This window comes from Kockovaella imperatae (assembly GCF_002102565.1).
Source record: "Kockovaella imperatae strain NRRL Y-17943 chromosome Unknown BD324scaffold_5, whole genome shotgun sequence".
In the NCBI taxonomy this organism is placed as follows: domain Eukaryota; kingdom Fungi; phylum Basidiomycota; class Tremellomycetes; order Tremellales; family Cuniculitremaceae; genus Kockovaella; species Kockovaella imperatae.
Genome location: NW_019028945.1, coordinates 428,922 through 444,443, shown reverse-complemented (window position 1 = coordinate 444,443; position 15,522 = coordinate 428,922). Strand labels below are relative to the sequence as shown.

The following is a 15,522-nucleotide window of genomic DNA, read 5'->3' as shown; positions in this document are numbered from 1 at the left end:
CCACGTCATTCTCTCCTTGATCCCTTGGCCCGCTGCAGGACCCTCCTCTCCCCATCTCAGGTGATCATTTGGGATTCTGCTATTCAACGAGCTCGATCTTGTCAGACGAGTGAACTAGAGTCGAACAAAGGGCTAATCCCGCTGCACGAATTCACATCGTGCCAGATAGTCACTCGCTGCCTCAGATCGCGTGGATCCTTCCCACCTAACACTCGTAAAAAATGGTAAGGGTCCATGCTCCATACCTTACGATGCTGGTACTCATGATACATATCTAGGCCGGCGCCATGGACAGGGCAAAGAAGGAGTTGCCAAAGGTGAGTGTGCATCACCAAGGCCCATTCGACCCCCTTGTCCGAGCTATCATCCATTCAAATCCATCTGATCCCCTTTGTCCAGGTTCGAGATGAGGAGCGAGAAAAGATGTTCGGAACGGTCTTCTCGTAAGTTGATTCTCATCGGCTGTCTGATTAGCCTTGACTGATGGGTTCCTAAGCGTCTCCGGTCCCGTCGTTATCGGAGAGAACATGAGAGGATGTGCCATGTACGAATTGGTCAGAGTGGGACATCAAGAGCTGGTCGGAGGTGGGCCGGGATCCGCTCCGATAGTTCATCTCTGATGGGACTCTCAGAGGTGATCCGAATCGAGGCGGACAGAGCATCAATTCAAGTCTACGAGGAGACATCCGGTGTGACCGTTGGAGATCCCGTTTTGAGAACGGGTAAACCGCTCAGTGTGGAACTTGGACCTGGTGGGATACTGCTTTTTGATACCGTTGCTGATGCCCAGGTTTGATGACCAATATTTATGAGCGAGTTTGCCGTCTGTTGAATGGTACAGGGGTACTGACTTCCTCTTACAGTGGAATTCAGCGTCCACTCAAAGCGATCCAGGAAAAATCGCAGAGTATCTACATTCCTCGTGCGTCACCCTAAACCGTACCAGTCCTGACCACCAGGTGGCATCAACACCCAGGCCCTGGACAGACAGATCAAATGGGACTTCAACCCTGCAAGCTTCAAAGTTGGTGACCACATCGCCGGTGGTGACATCTTCGGATCGGTGTATGAGAACTCTCTGCTCGACAACCACAAGATCATGCTGCCTCCACGTGCAATGGGAACCATCACCCGGATTGCTGAGAAGGGTAGCTATTCCGTCGAGGTGAGCTCGTAGCGTGTGATCTGGACTCAACCATTCCAGGACATCGTCCTTGAAACAGAGTTCCAGGGAAAGAAGCAAGAACACACCATGATGCAACTGTGGCCGGTCCGAGCCCCTCGACCCGTCGCAGAGAAGATGACTGCCGATTACCCATTGTTCACTGGACAACGTGTCTTGGACTCTCTGTTCCCTTGTGTCCAAGGTGGAACTACTGCCATTCCCGGAGCTTTCGGATGGTGAGTTGTACGAGCAGGGCATATCTGACGTTACAGTGGAAAGACCGTCATCGTGAGATGCGAAGCAAAGTCTAGCTAATGGGGCCAGTCTCAAGCCTTGTCCAAATTCTCAAACTCTGATATCATCATCTATGTTGGTTGCGGCGAGCGTGGAAACGGTGAGCTGACTCCATACTGGACCTCTGCTGACATACAGAAATGGCCGAAGTATTGGCAGACGTGAGCATCAGGATCTATATCCTTCGCTAAACTCCCCAGTTCCCCGAACTCACTCTCGAACGTAACGGCCGTGAGGAGCCAATCATGAAGCGAACCGCTTTGGTCGCCAATACCTCCAACATGCCTGTCGCTGCGCGAGAAGCCTCAATCTACACTGGTATCACTCTGTCCGAATATTTCCGAGATCAAGGAACAAATGTTGCTATGATGGCAGACTCCACTTCACGATGGGCCGAAGCGTTGCGAGAGCTTTCAGGTCGTCTGGCAGAGATGCCCGCCGATTCCGGATATCCCGCTTATCTCGGTGCCAAGCTCGCTGGGTTCTACGAACGAGCTGGAAAGGTCACTTGTCTCGGCAGTCCTTCTCGTCACGGTACCGTGTCGATCGTTGGAGCCGTGTCACCACCGGGAGGAGATTTCTCAGATCCTGTCACAAGTGCGACGCTCAGTATCGTCCAAGTCTTCTGGGGTTTGTCAAAGGCACTTGCTCAAAGAAAGCATTTCCCTTCGGTCGACTGGAACGTTTCGTACTCGAAATACCTTAAGATTCTCGATGCTCACTATGAGAAACACGCCGCTGGATTCATCGACCTCCGAAGTCGAGCTCGAGAGATTTTGCAGAAAGAGCAGGATCTCGCCGAAATCGTCCAGCTGGTTGGCAAGAGTGCTCTCGGTGAATCTGACAAGGTCACCCTCGAGGTTGCGCGAATGCTCAAGGTGGGTCTCAGATTGTAAACTAAGCTGACTGGCTCAGGACGACTTCCTTCAACAGAATGGTATCTCTGAATACGACCGATACTGTCCATTTTACAAGACTCACGGCATGTTGAAGAACTTTGTCTACTTCTATGACCTGTCTCAGCGAGTCATTGAGACTGGAGACGTCACATGGGCAAAGGTAAGTAGAGGGAGCAAGCGCATCTCGCTGATACATCCCTGCAGATCCGAGACTCTGCCTCTGATCCCATTTACCAATTGTCTCAAATGAAATTCGAATCTCCCAACACTCAATCCGAAGAGGATATCACTGGCAAGTTTGACAAGCTCTACAATGAGATTGGAGAGACCTTTAGGCGTATGCAAGAGTGATAGATTGGTGTGTGGGTGGTGGACTCTCGTTTCTGACATGTAGATGCAAGAGCATGTATAAGCATTTGATTAGCTGGGCGGTGGCGACAGCGGGGGCCGACGATAATGTTCAAAAATGGCGTGATGGCGCGAAAACAATTCGGAAGATGAACGATGGGAGATGCGAGTGATATTCCGGACGAGAAGGAGGATGAGGGGATGATACATTCTTCTGACTTTGCACTCAGCCCTTGAAAACCTCCTATATCAAGATGCCATCTAGGACACTTGTGACGCGGGCTCTGCACCGTTGCAAGTCTCCAGCGCCCTCTCCCACAGTGTCGCATCCAAAGCCAAAGCCACACTTGGCCAATTACTCCCTACAGCAACCTCGTCAGACACCCTCTGAAACTTCCTTCGCATCACCTCACGCGCCTCAGTTGCCGAAACCTAGACGACCAGTCTTTAGTCCAGGTGGATTTGGACTTCATTCGAGTCGATCCAAGGGAAAGCATCGTGCTGATCAAGCTGCGACCACAACATCAGAAGAGTCCGAGGCAAGCTATGAGGTGGGCGGGCGGGCGAGGCGCCGCTGCCAAGGGATCCTCGTGGATGTGGAACGTCACTGATGGGATATTTTGTCTAGCCTCCTACTGCGACATTATCATATCATTCTCCCAATTCGCTACCCTTGCTATACTCTCCTGAGCCTCTACCGCCCTATGATCTGGCGTATGAGACCTGGGGCAAGCTCAATCCCGAACGGTCCAACGCCATCCTGATCCACACTGGGTTGTCCGCCTCTTCTCACGCCGCATCAGGTGGAAATGGTGTATCTTCCAATACTTCCTCCAAATCCGGATGGTGGGAATCTTTCGTTGGTCCTGGCAAATGTATCGATACAGATCGCTTCTTCGTGATCTGTACAAACGTTTTAGGAGGTTGCTTTGGATCCACTGGACCTAGCTCTCCATACCCTCTTGGAGAAGGCAATGTCAGATGGGCCACTCGATTCCCTTTGCTCTCCATTCACGATATGATTCGGGCTCAGCTAGGTCTGTTGGATCACCTGGGCATCGAAAAGCTTTATGCGTCCATTGGCAGTAGTATGGGAGGCATGTCGACATTAAGCTTGGCTTACATGGCCCCGGAGAGGGTTGGCAAAGTGGCCAGTATCAGCGCTACGGGGCGCAGTGGATTGAATGGTGTAGGTATGAGATATGCACAACGAAGTGGTGAGTCATAGACTAGCTGGAGTCGACAATGCTGAACTGTGGCCAAGTCCTCATGGCAGATCCCAATTGGAACAGGGGCAACTATTACGATGGCGTACCTCCTCACAATGGCATGAAGCTTGCTCGACGTGAGGGAACCTGGCATATTACGAAGTAACCCTTGCTGATCTGATTGCTTCTTAGAAATAGCTACTATCACCTATCGCTCCGGGCCAGAATGGGAAGAACGATTCGGACGTCGAATGCTCTCAGAACAAGAGACCGACGAAGCGGGCCATGCGGGAATACCCAAGCTCGGTCCAGACTTTCTCATTGAGACGTACCTCGATCATCAGGTAAGCAAGTAGCATGTCCTGCAACATTGATCTGACAAATTTCTCACTCTCACAGGGTGAACGATTCTGCCTAACGTACGATGCCAACTCGATGATATATATCTCCAAGGCCATGGATCTCTTTGACATGACTGCTCCGGCTCTCACCGCGTTGGCTCAGAAGTTCTCCGAGGCATACACCGACCCCTCTGTCCCTCCCTTTCCATTCCCCAATGATCCGACCAGTATCACCGCCTCTAGACCCTCCGATCCGAGAATCCCAACGCATCATCAAGAATCTGCAGAACCCGACGAAGCAACCAAGAAGAAAAAGTTCATCCCTACTTCCAAATCGCCTCATCTTAGAGAGCTAGCAGCTGGTCTCAAGCGTCTAAAGGATATACCGATGCTTGTTCTCGGCGTTCAAAGCGACGTCCTCTTCCCGGTCGAACAGCAGAGAGAGCTAGCGGATGCTCTTACGCTTGCGGGAAATGAGCATGTCACATATTATGAGCTGGGAGGAGTCTGGGGACACGACACTTTCCTTTTAGACTTGCAAGGCGTAGGAAACGCTATTCGAGGGTTCCTAGGATCATCGTAGTGGGAGAATTGATATGCACGTGTGCACAGTGTACAACATTTCTCGAGTGATTGATCCCTACTCCAGACCCGATATGGCGCCAGCGTCGTCTGTACCCAGAAGCCTGCCGACAAATCAGCAAAGAGCCATTGCTGCCGCACTCACGCAAACTCCTTCATCAGCGAGCACTCGCCTCCGTTCTCCAGATCGATATTGTACGCTTGAAACAGCCCCTCCGAGGAGAGCACCATTATCTGAGGAACAGTACTGGAGATGATGAGCCTTGCCGTCGTGCGGCAGCGACTCACCCGGACATGGCCACCACTGTCCTGCCTTGGTTGCTTCTGAGTTTGATGTATGCAAAGTCCCTCTGTGGTTCCCACATTTCACTAACGCTCCGAGGCAGGTATCCTCCAACGCCTCCGACAAAGCTCTTCCCAATGTGATACGAGCGACGTTTGAGGGAGCTCGTCGCGGTATGACCTGAACCAGGTGGTGACGATCCTGGAACCGGCGTACTGGGTGCTTCTGACAATGTCGGCGACCTCTCTCCACCGTCATTCGAGGCATCTCCACTCCCACCACCACCGCCACCCATTGCTCCTCCCTTTGATCCTTTGCCGGGTCCAGCCAATCGGTAGATATGGATGGTTGAGGAATCCGAAGAGACTGCCAACAAGGTCGACATGAGGTTAAAATTGATACTCCAGATCCTCGCAGAAGAGCTACCTCGTCTGAACTGCCACAGCTTCTTGGCATCCGGGACTGAGAATACTCGAACCACTGTCCCCTTGTCTGAAGCAGTTGCCAACATTGTCCCCGTGGAATTGAGTGCCAAGCAGGCTATGGGCGACTTGTGTGCCTGGATGACATTCAGAGCTGAAAGGGAGATGGTGTCGAAAAGGAGGACATCGCCTGTCGTTGGCGCTGGCGGAGGACCCGGAACGGACATGGTGGAAGGCATGGGAGTGGTTGAGGCTGCAGAAGGGGAGGGATATGCAAGGTAGGAGTGTTCACTATCGGACGAAAGGGAGCAGACGGCTAGTTGAGCTCAGCATGACGATCGGAGAGCAGTCCGGAAGAGTCCACTGACCATTTGGATTCGGTCCTGTCTCAATCGTATGTAATAGCTTCATGGTTGAGATGTCGTAAATGTAGATCTCGCTCTCGAGCACTACTATCAAGCGTTTGCGGTTCATCTTGACGGAGAGTACGGAAGTAGGGAAAATGAGCTCGCAGATGGTTGACTGGCGCTGCGATCCCAAGCCTATCAGCGCTAATGCGACTCCAACCTGGGTCGGATCACTCACCTTTGTATTGACGATTTGCAACTTGCGAGGGGAATTATTGGGTTGGGTGTCAGCCGCACCGACCAATGCCACCAGAGATGTGCAGAAGAGCATTTCCACGATACCCGTTGCACCCTGATCATCTACAGAGAGAATTGTGAGCTTTTCAGTTCAGGTCGGAACTGACGAACTCTTCGAATGGACTTTGCCAAAAGGATCACAGTTCAAGATTGTGTACCCTTTCTTGTGACCGACAGCGATACATGAGAAATCCTGGTTGAAGTTACAGCTCTTTTCAGACACGTCAGCTTTGCGGACTTTTGCCAACAGCATTTTATCTCACCAGCAGCTCTGGATGCCGCTTGGTCGTGAGCTTGGACATGATGCGAAATCTGGTCAAAAGAAGGATGTACAGGATGCAGCAGCAGACATGAACAGCTGTGGCAAGGAATTCGCGCGCTGATTGATTTCCACCGGAATCTTTTGGGCCCTTTGGCCGGGTGAGATGGGACGCGGCTGATCTTTTGACGACGGGGCTATATGGGAACGACCATGCATGCAACTACCAAGGCTTCCACCATTTCTTGGGTCCATAGCCTATCTGCTTCTTCTCATTCGAAGCGAGGCCGGACGGAGCAGCGGCGGAATGTTGAGGATAAGGCCAATTTTGAAGCTGATGAGGTGGAGGGAAAGGATACGGATGATCGTATTCTGGCTGCCGTGATGGGGATGAAGTTTTGGAACGGAGGTTCCAGAGAGCAGAATTTGTCAAGATGACCAAGAATGATAAAGTGGACAATGTGAATCCCTGATTGAAGCGTCAGCATTGGCACCGACGACCCCACTCACCATCGTTTTCCAGCTTATTGGCTCGACGAAAGAGTTGATCACGCTGGCAAATGTTTCCGCGAGCACGCTGGTCCGTTGGACTTTTGTCGGGTCTCGCTTCAGACAAGCTTCCCAAGCTTTGCATGGAGCGTCCCTATGTGAAATTATGTCAGCAGAAGAACTAGGAGGCTGAAGACGAGGCTTACATGGCGGGAACCCTCAGTGCCGGATCACAACGATTTGTCAGGTACAGATGATTACACTCTGCTATCTCTTGTAAAATCTCTGCGACTGTCAGCGCATCGTCTTTCTGATTCAACTCACCCGTCGACACTTCTATCATTCTGTCATGGACATCTCGTCTGATGGCCAGCAAGAGGTGTAAAAAGAGGTACAGAACCGCAAGGACCACAGCGACATTAACGAATACCTGGACATACCTGAATATAAGGTGGGGTGTTCAGTGTGGTGTGACGTCGAGATTTGACGTACCCGATAAGCAAAGATGGGATTTCCGTATGGCGTAGACTCGGAGCATGTGTATGGAAGTTGTAATGATGTTGATGCTCGGTCCTTAGAGGTTCAGTCTGACGACTTGTCAGTCCTTCAATGGCAAAATATGGCCTTACATTCCCCTGATTTCTTTGCTGGTCCCTCTTCTTCTCTCTCCGTTTCAATTCCCTTTTCATACCTCCCTTTGCTATGGGCCTGGATCCAGAAGAATGATTCTCTTGACCTCCATCTGTACTCTTCGAGCTGCTCTTCGTCTCTGGCCTATCTGCAGTCAACGGAGGTGCCGGCGGCGGCGGGGGTGACGGTAAATTTGTCGACCGATCATCCATGACTCGTCTATCGGGACTCTCAAACATCTCCACATCCTCTGCACCCCTAGCGATTCCTCGTTGAGGTGTCGGACCATATCCTAGGTTCTGAGGCGTTATGTCCATGGCATAAATAGAGTCCCAGGATTTTGTAGGTGTCTCTGGACGATCCCGAGAGGGAAGGTAAAACATGAAGGGGACGTTGGAATCGAATCGTAGACCCTGGGTAGAGCTTGTTGAGCTTGATGGGAACGCATGGCTTGAGGGCGAGGACAGGTCATTATGTGGTCCTGAGGACTCGTGTCAGTCGTCATTTCAGGCGGCGAAACGCTCTCACGTTTTCGCGAGGGACCCTCCTCATGATCTGGTAGAGCGAATTGAGCGATCCTAGCCGATGGATCAGGTTGATCAATGTCCATAGGGCCGTATGTAGCTCGAGGCTCGTGTCGGTACATGATGAGGGTACGGTGAGGAGCAATCTGACTCCAAAGACACCTCTTATCCCCTCCGCTCGCTGCTCAAATGCTCGTTCAAGCTGACCAGAGTAGTCATCGAAAGGCAAAAAGATGGACTTTCGCGAAAACATTTCATTCAACCCAAAATATCCCATCAAGTCGACCTCTTGACACTTGACCATTGATCATCATGTCAACAGGTGAATTGAGAATCCTCGCATGAGCCTGAGATCGGAGCTGACGTTGGGGACTCAGGTGATCAATCTCTCCAGCCACCCGCGGATGGGATCTCCGCGCTTGCATTCTCAGCGGATTCACAGCGTTTATTAGTAGCTTCGTGGGATGGGGTGAGGCTCAGGCATCGGTTGGCTCGACTGACGTTTCTCTCAGAGCATCCAACTCCACGAGCTGACCATACCACCGACAGCTCCTAGAATGTGAGTCGTGTCTTGGTTTTGATCTCTTAACACGCGTCACAGCTTTACACATCCTGCTGCTGTCCTCAGCGTGACTTTCGGATCTTCATCCAATACTGCGTTTTCTGGAGGCTTGGACAAGCGCGTCAGAGAGTGAGGAGACTTGCCAACTCGAATGACCTTAACACTGATTCTTCCAGGTGGAATTTTGAGACTGGTCAATGTCGCGTGCTTGGTAAACACGATGATGCCGTTTCCTCTATCGTGTGGTGTCCCGAGAAGCGTGAGCAACCCAGGCAGGCGGTGGACCGACTGATCTGACTTTGCGTAGAGATCCTTCTGACTGGCTCATGGGATCAAACACTAAAAGTCTGGACCCCGTGAGCCCGATTTCATATACGCTAGCTGCGGACCATCGACCTGATGTGCTTCTCCAGCTCCTCTGACTCTCCTCTCACATCCTCGCACAATCTCCCCAACCGAATCTACAGTATCGCTCACAGTCCTGCTACCTCCAAAGTTCTCGTCTCAATGGCCCACAGACATGTCTGGGTCTTTGATGCGGGGGCCCTGGCCTCTGCAGCTCAAGGACAGACATTGCAGCCTGAACAACAGAGGGAGAGTGCCTTGAAATTCTTGACGAGAAGTATAGCCTTGATGGCGGATGGAAAGGGTGAGGATGGTCCTATTCGCTGATTCAAGGCTCTGAGCTGACTCTCTCTCTATCTCCAGGCTGGGCGAGTGGCAGTATCGAGGGCCGTATTGCTGTCGAATATGTGGATCCCGATCCTGCTGCTCAAGCTCAAAAGTACGCCTTTAGAGCGCACCGTCAAAATGTCGACGGCGTGGACTGCGTTTACCCGGTCAATGCTTTGGCCTATCACCCTCAGTGAGCTGGCATTGTCTGTTAGTACAATCTTGCTGTGCTAACCCAGCATATCAGATACAACACCTTTGCATCCGGCGGATCGGACGGGTTCATCTCTATCTGGGATCACTCTGCTAAGAAGAGGATGAAGTTGTACTCCAAATACCCCACTGCCATCTCCTCGCTCGCCTTTTCACCCGATGGATCGAAACTGGCCATCGGTGCGAGTTATGAGCATGACAATGCCGTAAACGAGTCGGACAGAGGTACGGTCATGCTACTGATCAAGGACACCGTCAATGTAGATTGCAAGGTGGGTCGAGCAGAAGTGTCACCAGGCTTCCATGCTGACTATGGCGTATAGCCCAAACCAAAAGCATGAGCAATGCATATTCTCCTCTGATGAGCTAGACTTTCTGGCTTTCGCGCGCTGCTATGTCTACCAGCTGTCGCCTCCTCCACCACCCCAGTCTCCACCTCCACCTCCATCTCCATCGCCCCAGAATCCACTAGATTCCTCCGATGCCCAAGGGTCTTCCATGGGCTGCTCCTCATCAGGATACCATCCTCCTTCATCGTTTCTCGGCTGCATGGATTCATCGCCGTATGGCCATTCTTGTCCCTCGGCATCTTGCTCAGACATTTGCCCTGGTTGGCGACCATAAATCATTTCGTCTTCAGTCATGTTGCCACCTTGTTGACCGTTTAGCATGCCGCTAGCTGTCCCTACCCCAGCGGCGGCCCCCACGCCACCAGCGTCGCTGGCCGCTCCGCCTGCAGCTGTACCTCCCCGCTGCATATCTGCACTGCCGTCCCCTCCACCCCACATCATGAAAGGGAAGCCCATACCCCTGTGATAGGTCAGAACGCGGTCCGGGGATTATCTCACCCAGCACCAGAATGCCTTGAGAAGTAGTCAAAGTCGACTGTGATGGAATTCAGCATTGACCGCGGGGAGTCCTAATGCGCTAGCTCACTAGATACGGCCGTGGCTAGGGTCTGGTGTCGTGAGTCAGTATGGAACCGCTAACAAAGTCTCGACAACCCACCATGGCACGCTGGTCCATTGTCAGAGAGCCATCGGGCCCAGAAGGGAGGATCAGCTTCTGACCCTGCACTTCAAACGCCGCTCCCGGAGGCATATCAAGTTCGGTGCCAGCAGCGTCGAAACGAATGACGTATTGGCCTGACGGCATAACATTAGCGATGTCACTCCAGGGCGGCGGGAGCATACCAGTATCAGTGAACAATTCTCTGCCCAGTCCCCGGAAATTTCGGTTGATAGAAGCAACGAGCTCTGTATGGTGAGTATAAGACCAGTTGAGATCACGAGCAGACTCACGGTCATCCTTGTTCTTGAGCCAGAAGTCCCAAGCCCAGAAGCCCCCGTCTATCCTTGCAAATTGGGAAAAAGTTTCTCCTCCTCTGCGTCTAAAAAGAAGCTCAATTCCTGATTCGTGACGCTCAGACTCACGTTTGAAAGACATTATACCGACGCCTCCAAGGGTGCCATTCCCTGAGGGAGTATAAGCTTCATTCAGAGCTCAGAAACCTACTGCTGCGCCTCGCCGACCAGTGGACCATTCTCTTCTCCAGCAGCTCGGACGTAGATTCTAGAATTGATGAATTGGAATGGTCGGCGGATCTGACGGGAGAAATGTTTAAGGAGCTATGCGGGGGAGTGAAGATGTATGACTGACCCATAAGATGGGATTCCCGTGTCTATCCATGATGATGGCTCGGAAAGGACGGTGTGTTCGAAGGAATTGACGAGTCATGGTAGACACGATGGACTGCTCTTCTTCCACTAGGCTGGAGAGGCGGTTGAGCTCATATCGCACCTGGTGCACACTCACAATCCGACAAGCTCCCCTTCCGTAGTTTGAATGGCGTATCGGTTAGCTTGTTCAAACTATGGACTTTCAGCCAGTATTCACAAAAGCCGAGAAAGAAGGCTCTCTCACTCCGACAAAGATGTTCAGCATTTCGATCTGCCTGGTGGGAATGTCAAATCCGAGCTAGCAAAAAGAACGTGAACCTCACCTGACAATGACGAGCGTATCATGAGCGAGCAGCTCTCTCGCTGCATGACTGTCCTGGAGGACTCCATCGGGATCCGGAGGAATGACCACGGGTCTAGAGGGGATCACTCGTCCACCTATGGGCTCTCCAGGTTCATAGTCTGGATAATCTAGGGATGGACCAGGTGAGAACCTGGATGGTGGCCTAGATCGATATCTATGTGAGGTATCATCTCGTCTCAGTGAACCTACAGAACCTGTCAGCAAGGTGATAATAGTGGAAGGGGTGATCAGAGCAAGCACACTGACGTCGTGTACCGGCATGTCGCTCGAGGGCAGGTGCAATAGTCGAGATCGGTCTACTGAGAGGTACGAGTAGGCTCCTACTTGAGCTAGCCACCAGCCTGTTGCCCGCTCGAGTCAGCATCGCTAGTTGATTTGACCGATGGATGTGGTGTCTTTGTCGTCAACAACAACAGAACATGAAATCATTTCGGCTGATCATCCTCGTCATCGACTGCCGAGTGGCGGAAGTTTGCCACAGACCACCGGACATCAGTAGATCTAGGACACTACTGTCTACCTCAGCCACCGACTCAGGTCTCAGACACGGCGTGCAGAACCGGACATGTATCTCAATGCATCTAATCTTGATACCAGACAACAGGTGACACTCTTGCCAATGCTCCCAAATGCCCAAAAACTCATCTCTCATTTCCTCTGGGTCTTGCCATCCGCGGCTTTCACACTGCCTTTCAGTGTGTCAGCCGGGGAGTGCACATCGTACGCTGTGAACTCACTGAAGTACGGCTCATCCTGGCTCTCTTTCGCCGTCAAGCGCTCTTGATGATCGTACCGCAGAAGCTTATCCAGAAACCTGATCGCCTCATTGGAGATGAGATGCTGATTGTCTGAAAGAAGCTTCAGCTGGGGTCGATCATGAGAGCTCCTTGCGTCACTCACTGGTCGTGACAAACTTGAGCCATGGTTTACGAGGGTATCGGGAAATATTCATACCTTCCAGCTCTATATTGTATCGCTCTAGACTGGGGAAGGAGGTCAGCTCAAGGGAGATGATTTGCAGAATCGAGTGCACTGACTAGATATCAAAGTCGTCTTTGCCCAGCACCTTGATGATCTTGACTAGTTGATCCGCATTGTCGCTCCCATGGAAGAACGGGTCTTTACGGAAGATCTGCGAGGAGTAAGTTACCGGTCTGACAAGGATCGAGCCATCTCACGATACTGGCAAATACACAACCCAAACTCCACATGTCCAGTGAGTAATCGTATTCTTGAAAGTCGACGAGGAGTTCCGGACCTTTATAATATCGCGTTGCGACGCGGACATTGTACTCTGTCCCCGGGTGGTAGAATTCGGCCAGACCCCAGTCAATCAATCGCAGCTGGTACCGAGGGTGGTCAGCAGTGTCACCTGGCAAGACAGCTCGTCGTTCAATCACCTGGCGCTTTTCATGATCTATCATGATGTTGTTTGGCTTGACGTCTCGGTGCATGATTCCCTTAGAATGACAATAGTCGAGCGCTTTAAGCAGCTGAAACATGTAATACCTGACGTCTTGATCCTCCAAAGTCGGATACAGCTGCTTGAAGTCGGTGCTCTGCCATGTTGTCAGTCCCCTCCGGGGTACCTCTGAGGTACCCACATTGACGTATTCAAAGACGATGGAGGTGGTTTTAGACTATAATCGAATGAGCTAATAAAGGACACCGGGTACACCCACAAGATTGTCCCCAACCACGTCCAACAGTCTAATGACATTGATACCTCCTCTCAGATTTTGCAGTATCTTGATCTCTCTCTTGATCTTTTGTCTCTTGACCGGTTTGAGAACCTTGATGACACACTTTAACTCGGACGGGAGGTGCACAGATTCAAACACCTGACAGGGAGGATAAGCCAGATCCCGAGGACAGCTAGGAGTTATCTCTCACTTCCGAATACTTCCCCCTTCCGACTTTTCGAACGATCTCATAATGGTCCTGTACGCCCCACTGGATCGAGAGCTTCTCTGCGGGACATCGTCAACGTCCTGGCCTGGCAAAAAAATTGTCCAAGCCCTCGACGACGACCCACCGTAATCGTACCATTTTTTACCCAAACCCTCATTCACGTCCGCATACACTCGAGACTAACGACGAGTGAGCAGAAGCCACATGTGAGAGCCCGCATCACTTCAATGGATACAGCAGGTGCACACTCACAATGCTGGGACCAGCATCGCTCGACATTTCACCTCGGCGACTTTATGGATTGTATTATGCTGTCCTCATGCCCGAATTGCTCTAGGCAGGGATACAAGACCAGCCGCGGGCTGCTCCGTCCGTGACGACTATGGTGCTCGCGTCTAGCTGTAGGCTGTGTCTAGTCACCTCACAATCCTGCAATGGTGTTTGCTGATTGGGGAATGCAGGCTATCATGTAATGTTACAATTCCAAAAGCTATAAATGGACTTTCGGGTCGGTCAACGCGCAGACCAGTAGTTCCGCAGATCTTCTACCCTATACTTTCATGTGAGATAAGCTCTCAAGGATTTGCGATCGTTCTTGACGAGAGATGCTCCTCATTTTCTGAGAATGGCCACAGCTGAGCACTACATGGCGCCGACGGACACGCCTCAGCTCCAAAGACACACCCCCCGCGAGCTCAATGAGATGCAGTTGCTCGGGAATCCGGAGGCATGTCGATTTGGTCTCTGGAAACCCGGCTCTGTTAGTACACATGGACATCATGAACAATCTCTCGGTATTCAATGCTGAGATCCATCACTACCTCTCTTGAGCGTTACAGACGGGTTGTAAAGTAAAATGTACAGATTGTCAAAGAAGAGCTAAAGAGGGTTTGTTGTCTTGTCGTGTAGGAGGGGTAAGATGCCGTGTCATCAAGGTAGCGATGGATGATGCAGAGAAAGTCTGAAACGAATGAACACGAATGAAAAAAGCCCCCATGCCATGCCCAGCGTGTCTAGTTCTTTCTTCGGAAAGAGCATCCTTGAGAGAGAAAGGTCAGCACCAGATATCAAGACGCATCAACGCTGTGACTTACCCTCGGTCAGCTTGGCCTTTCCTCCAGATGGTTGACACAGAACGGTGGCGCAGTTACCACATTGAACGACAGTGGAGGCGTGGGAGAAGACGGTGCTGATCAGGATCAGTATTGTGGGTCAAAGACGAGCCGATCCCGAAGGTGCTATACGACTCACGTAATTTGGAAGCATCCTGGGCACTTGACGTCCATGAAGAAGGAGTTTGGCTCAGGGACAATCTTCTTGAGCTTGTGCCTGCGGGCCTGAGTCTCGGCAGGCGGGTTCAAAAGATCGACGGCGAGAGTCTATGAAGGGGGTCAGCAGGCGGTAAAGGAGGAGAGAGAGCAGCCGGTGGTTGTCGGACACCAAGGGCATGGCAGAGAAGACAGCATGGCTCCATGAGGAGTGATTTCGATCGAAACGAAGATGGTGGAAAATTTTGTGTAAAGAAGGTGGAACTGATGTGTCGCAGATCGAAGTGAGACGAGCCGGGCCAAAGTCGATCGGCGACATGTGCAAAGCTAGCACAGCTGCTCATTGAACGACAGGTTCTCCCCCGGCCCTCATCCATGTCGCGATCCGTCCTCTTCGAGCCTGACAACAGAATTGAACCATCCAGCGGTAGGTCATACGACCCGTTCCCTCCACCTTTGCCATTTTATTTGCCCTCGATGTCCATGGGATGTCCAAACATGCAACTCACCATATTGTATGGGTGCTACTGGTGGCGTCGGGTGTCGTTGAGTCTTTGTATAGATGCTACAAGAGCTGTACGTGTGGGACTACTGAGTAGCCTTTTTAAGTGAGTGAGTGAGAGAGGAGGAGGGTAGAGAGGATGCGGGTGGTGGCAATCAAAGGTTGGAAAGCCAATAGAGAGGGCTGGCTGGGAGGGCCCGAGCTTAAAATTCATAATACCGACGATAATGCCGTGTGGCATAGAAAAGTGCCACACTCGAATT

At 51.6% G+C, this 15,522-nt stretch overlaps 8 protein-coding genes across 8 annotated transcripts; 3 read left to right on the top strand and 5 right to left on the bottom strand.

Annotated features, from left to right (window-relative positions):
- Positions 1-62: 62 nt before the first annotated feature.
- On the top strand, positions 63-2,782 carry BD324DRAFT_622965 (vacuolar membrane ATPase subunit A). The gene is made up of 15 exons (XM_022015533.1): positions 63-224; positions 279-317; positions 400-443; positions 497-585; positions 633-752; positions 791-812; positions 864-922; positions 960-1,165; positions 1,205-1,401; positions 1,438-1,453; positions 1,490-1,559; positions 1,598-1,620; positions 1,660-2,337; positions 2,375-2,518; positions 2,563-2,782. The coding sequence occupies exons 1-15, from the start codon at positions 222-224 to the stop codon at positions 2,707-2,709; spliced, it is 1,857 nt and encodes a 618-aa protein (XP_021871695.1). The 5' UTR covers positions 63-221; the 3' UTR covers positions 2,710-2,782.
- An 81-nt stretch (positions 2,783-2,863) lies between these two features.
- On the top strand, positions 2,864-4,851 carry BD324DRAFT_622961 (Alpha/Beta hydrolase protein). Its single transcript, XM_022015532.1, has 5 exons — positions 2,864-3,257; positions 3,335-3,923; positions 3,971-4,051; positions 4,107-4,258; positions 4,314-4,851. The coding sequence occupies exons 1-5, from the start codon at positions 2,961-2,963 to the stop codon at positions 4,836-4,838; spliced, it is 1,644 nt and encodes a 547-aa protein (XP_021871694.1). The 5' UTR covers positions 2,864-2,960; the 3' UTR covers positions 4,839-4,851.
- On the bottom strand, positions 4,852-6,536 carry BD324DRAFT_589530 (WD40-repeat-containing domain protein). Its single transcript, XM_022013779.1, has 7 exons — positions 6,450-6,536; positions 6,298-6,397; positions 6,128-6,249; positions 5,911-6,070; positions 5,126-5,858; positions 4,983-5,084; positions 4,852-4,941 (listed from the first exon to the last, which is right to left on the bottom strand). Exons 1-7 carry the CDS (start codon positions 6,486-6,488, stop codon positions 4,896-4,898), a joined length of 1,302 nt encoding a protein of 433 aa, XP_021871693.1. The 5' UTR covers positions 6,489-6,536; the 3' UTR covers positions 4,852-4,895.
- A 104-nt stretch (positions 6,537-6,640) lies between these two features.
- On the bottom strand, positions 6,641-8,337 carry BD324DRAFT_622956 (Di-sulfide bridge nucleocytoplasmic transport domain-domain-containing protein). Its single transcript, XM_022015531.1, has 6 exons — positions 8,093-8,337; positions 7,427-8,045; positions 7,259-7,374; positions 7,141-7,219; positions 6,956-7,088; positions 6,641-6,914 (listed from the first exon to the last, which is right to left on the bottom strand). The coding sequence occupies exons 1-6, from the start codon at positions 8,208-8,210 to the stop codon at positions 6,669-6,671; spliced, it is 1,311 nt and encodes a 436-aa protein (XP_021871692.1). The 5' UTR covers positions 8,211-8,337; the 3' UTR covers positions 6,641-6,668.
- Positions 8,338-9,886, top strand: BD324DRAFT_622952 (WD40-repeat-containing domain protein). The gene is made up of 10 exons (XM_022015530.1): positions 8,338-8,410; positions 8,466-8,557; positions 8,601-8,647; positions 8,690-8,779; positions 8,827-8,909; positions 8,958-9,006; positions 9,064-9,299; positions 9,359-9,515; positions 9,570-9,807; positions 9,859-9,886. Exons 1-10 carry the CDS (start codon positions 8,401-8,403, stop codon positions 9,874-9,876), a joined length of 1,020 nt encoding a protein of 339 aa, XP_021871691.1. The 5' UTR covers positions 8,338-8,400; the 3' UTR covers positions 9,877-9,886.
- BD324DRAFT_622951 (Scramblase-domain-containing protein) lies at positions 9,887-12,048 on the bottom strand. The gene is made up of 12 exons (XM_022015529.1): positions 11,825-12,048; positions 11,538-11,763; positions 11,459-11,489; positions 11,351-11,406; positions 11,195-11,306; positions 11,051-11,139; positions 10,969-11,010; positions 10,837-10,925; positions 10,729-10,791; positions 10,544-10,680; positions 10,472-10,493; positions 9,887-10,420 (listed from the first exon to the last, which is right to left on the bottom strand). Exons 1-12 carry the CDS (start codon positions 11,940-11,942, stop codon positions 10,380-10,382), a joined length of 1,026 nt encoding a protein of 341 aa, XP_021871690.1. The 5' UTR covers positions 11,943-12,048; the 3' UTR covers positions 9,887-10,379.
- Positions 12,049-12,126: 78 nt separating this feature from the next.
- BD324DRAFT_622944 (kinase-like domain-containing protein) lies at positions 12,127-13,965 on the bottom strand. Its single transcript, XM_022015528.1, has 11 exons — positions 13,742-13,965; positions 13,614-13,668; positions 13,472-13,548; positions 13,261-13,419; positions 13,183-13,218; positions 12,979-13,137; positions 12,757-12,921; positions 12,616-12,710; positions 12,479-12,561; positions 12,316-12,426; positions 12,127-12,267 (listed from the first exon to the last, which is right to left on the bottom strand). The coding sequence occupies exons 1-11, from the start codon at positions 13,766-13,768 to the stop codon at positions 12,227-12,229; spliced, it is 1,008 nt and encodes a 335-aa protein (XP_021871689.1). The 5' UTR covers positions 13,769-13,965; the 3' UTR covers positions 12,127-12,226.
- A 404-nt stretch (positions 13,966-14,369) lies between these two features.
- BD324DRAFT_392452 (putative 40s ribosomal protein s27) lies at positions 14,370-15,483 on the bottom strand. The gene is made up of 4 exons (XM_022012669.1): positions 15,267-15,483; positions 14,741-14,868; positions 14,584-14,678; positions 14,370-14,528 (listed from the first exon to the last, which is right to left on the bottom strand). Exons 1-4 carry the CDS (start codon positions 15,267-15,269, stop codon positions 14,503-14,505), a joined length of 252 nt encoding a protein of 83 aa, XP_021871688.1. The 5' UTR covers positions 15,270-15,483; the 3' UTR covers positions 14,370-14,502.
- Positions 15,484-15,522: the final 39 nt, after the last annotated feature.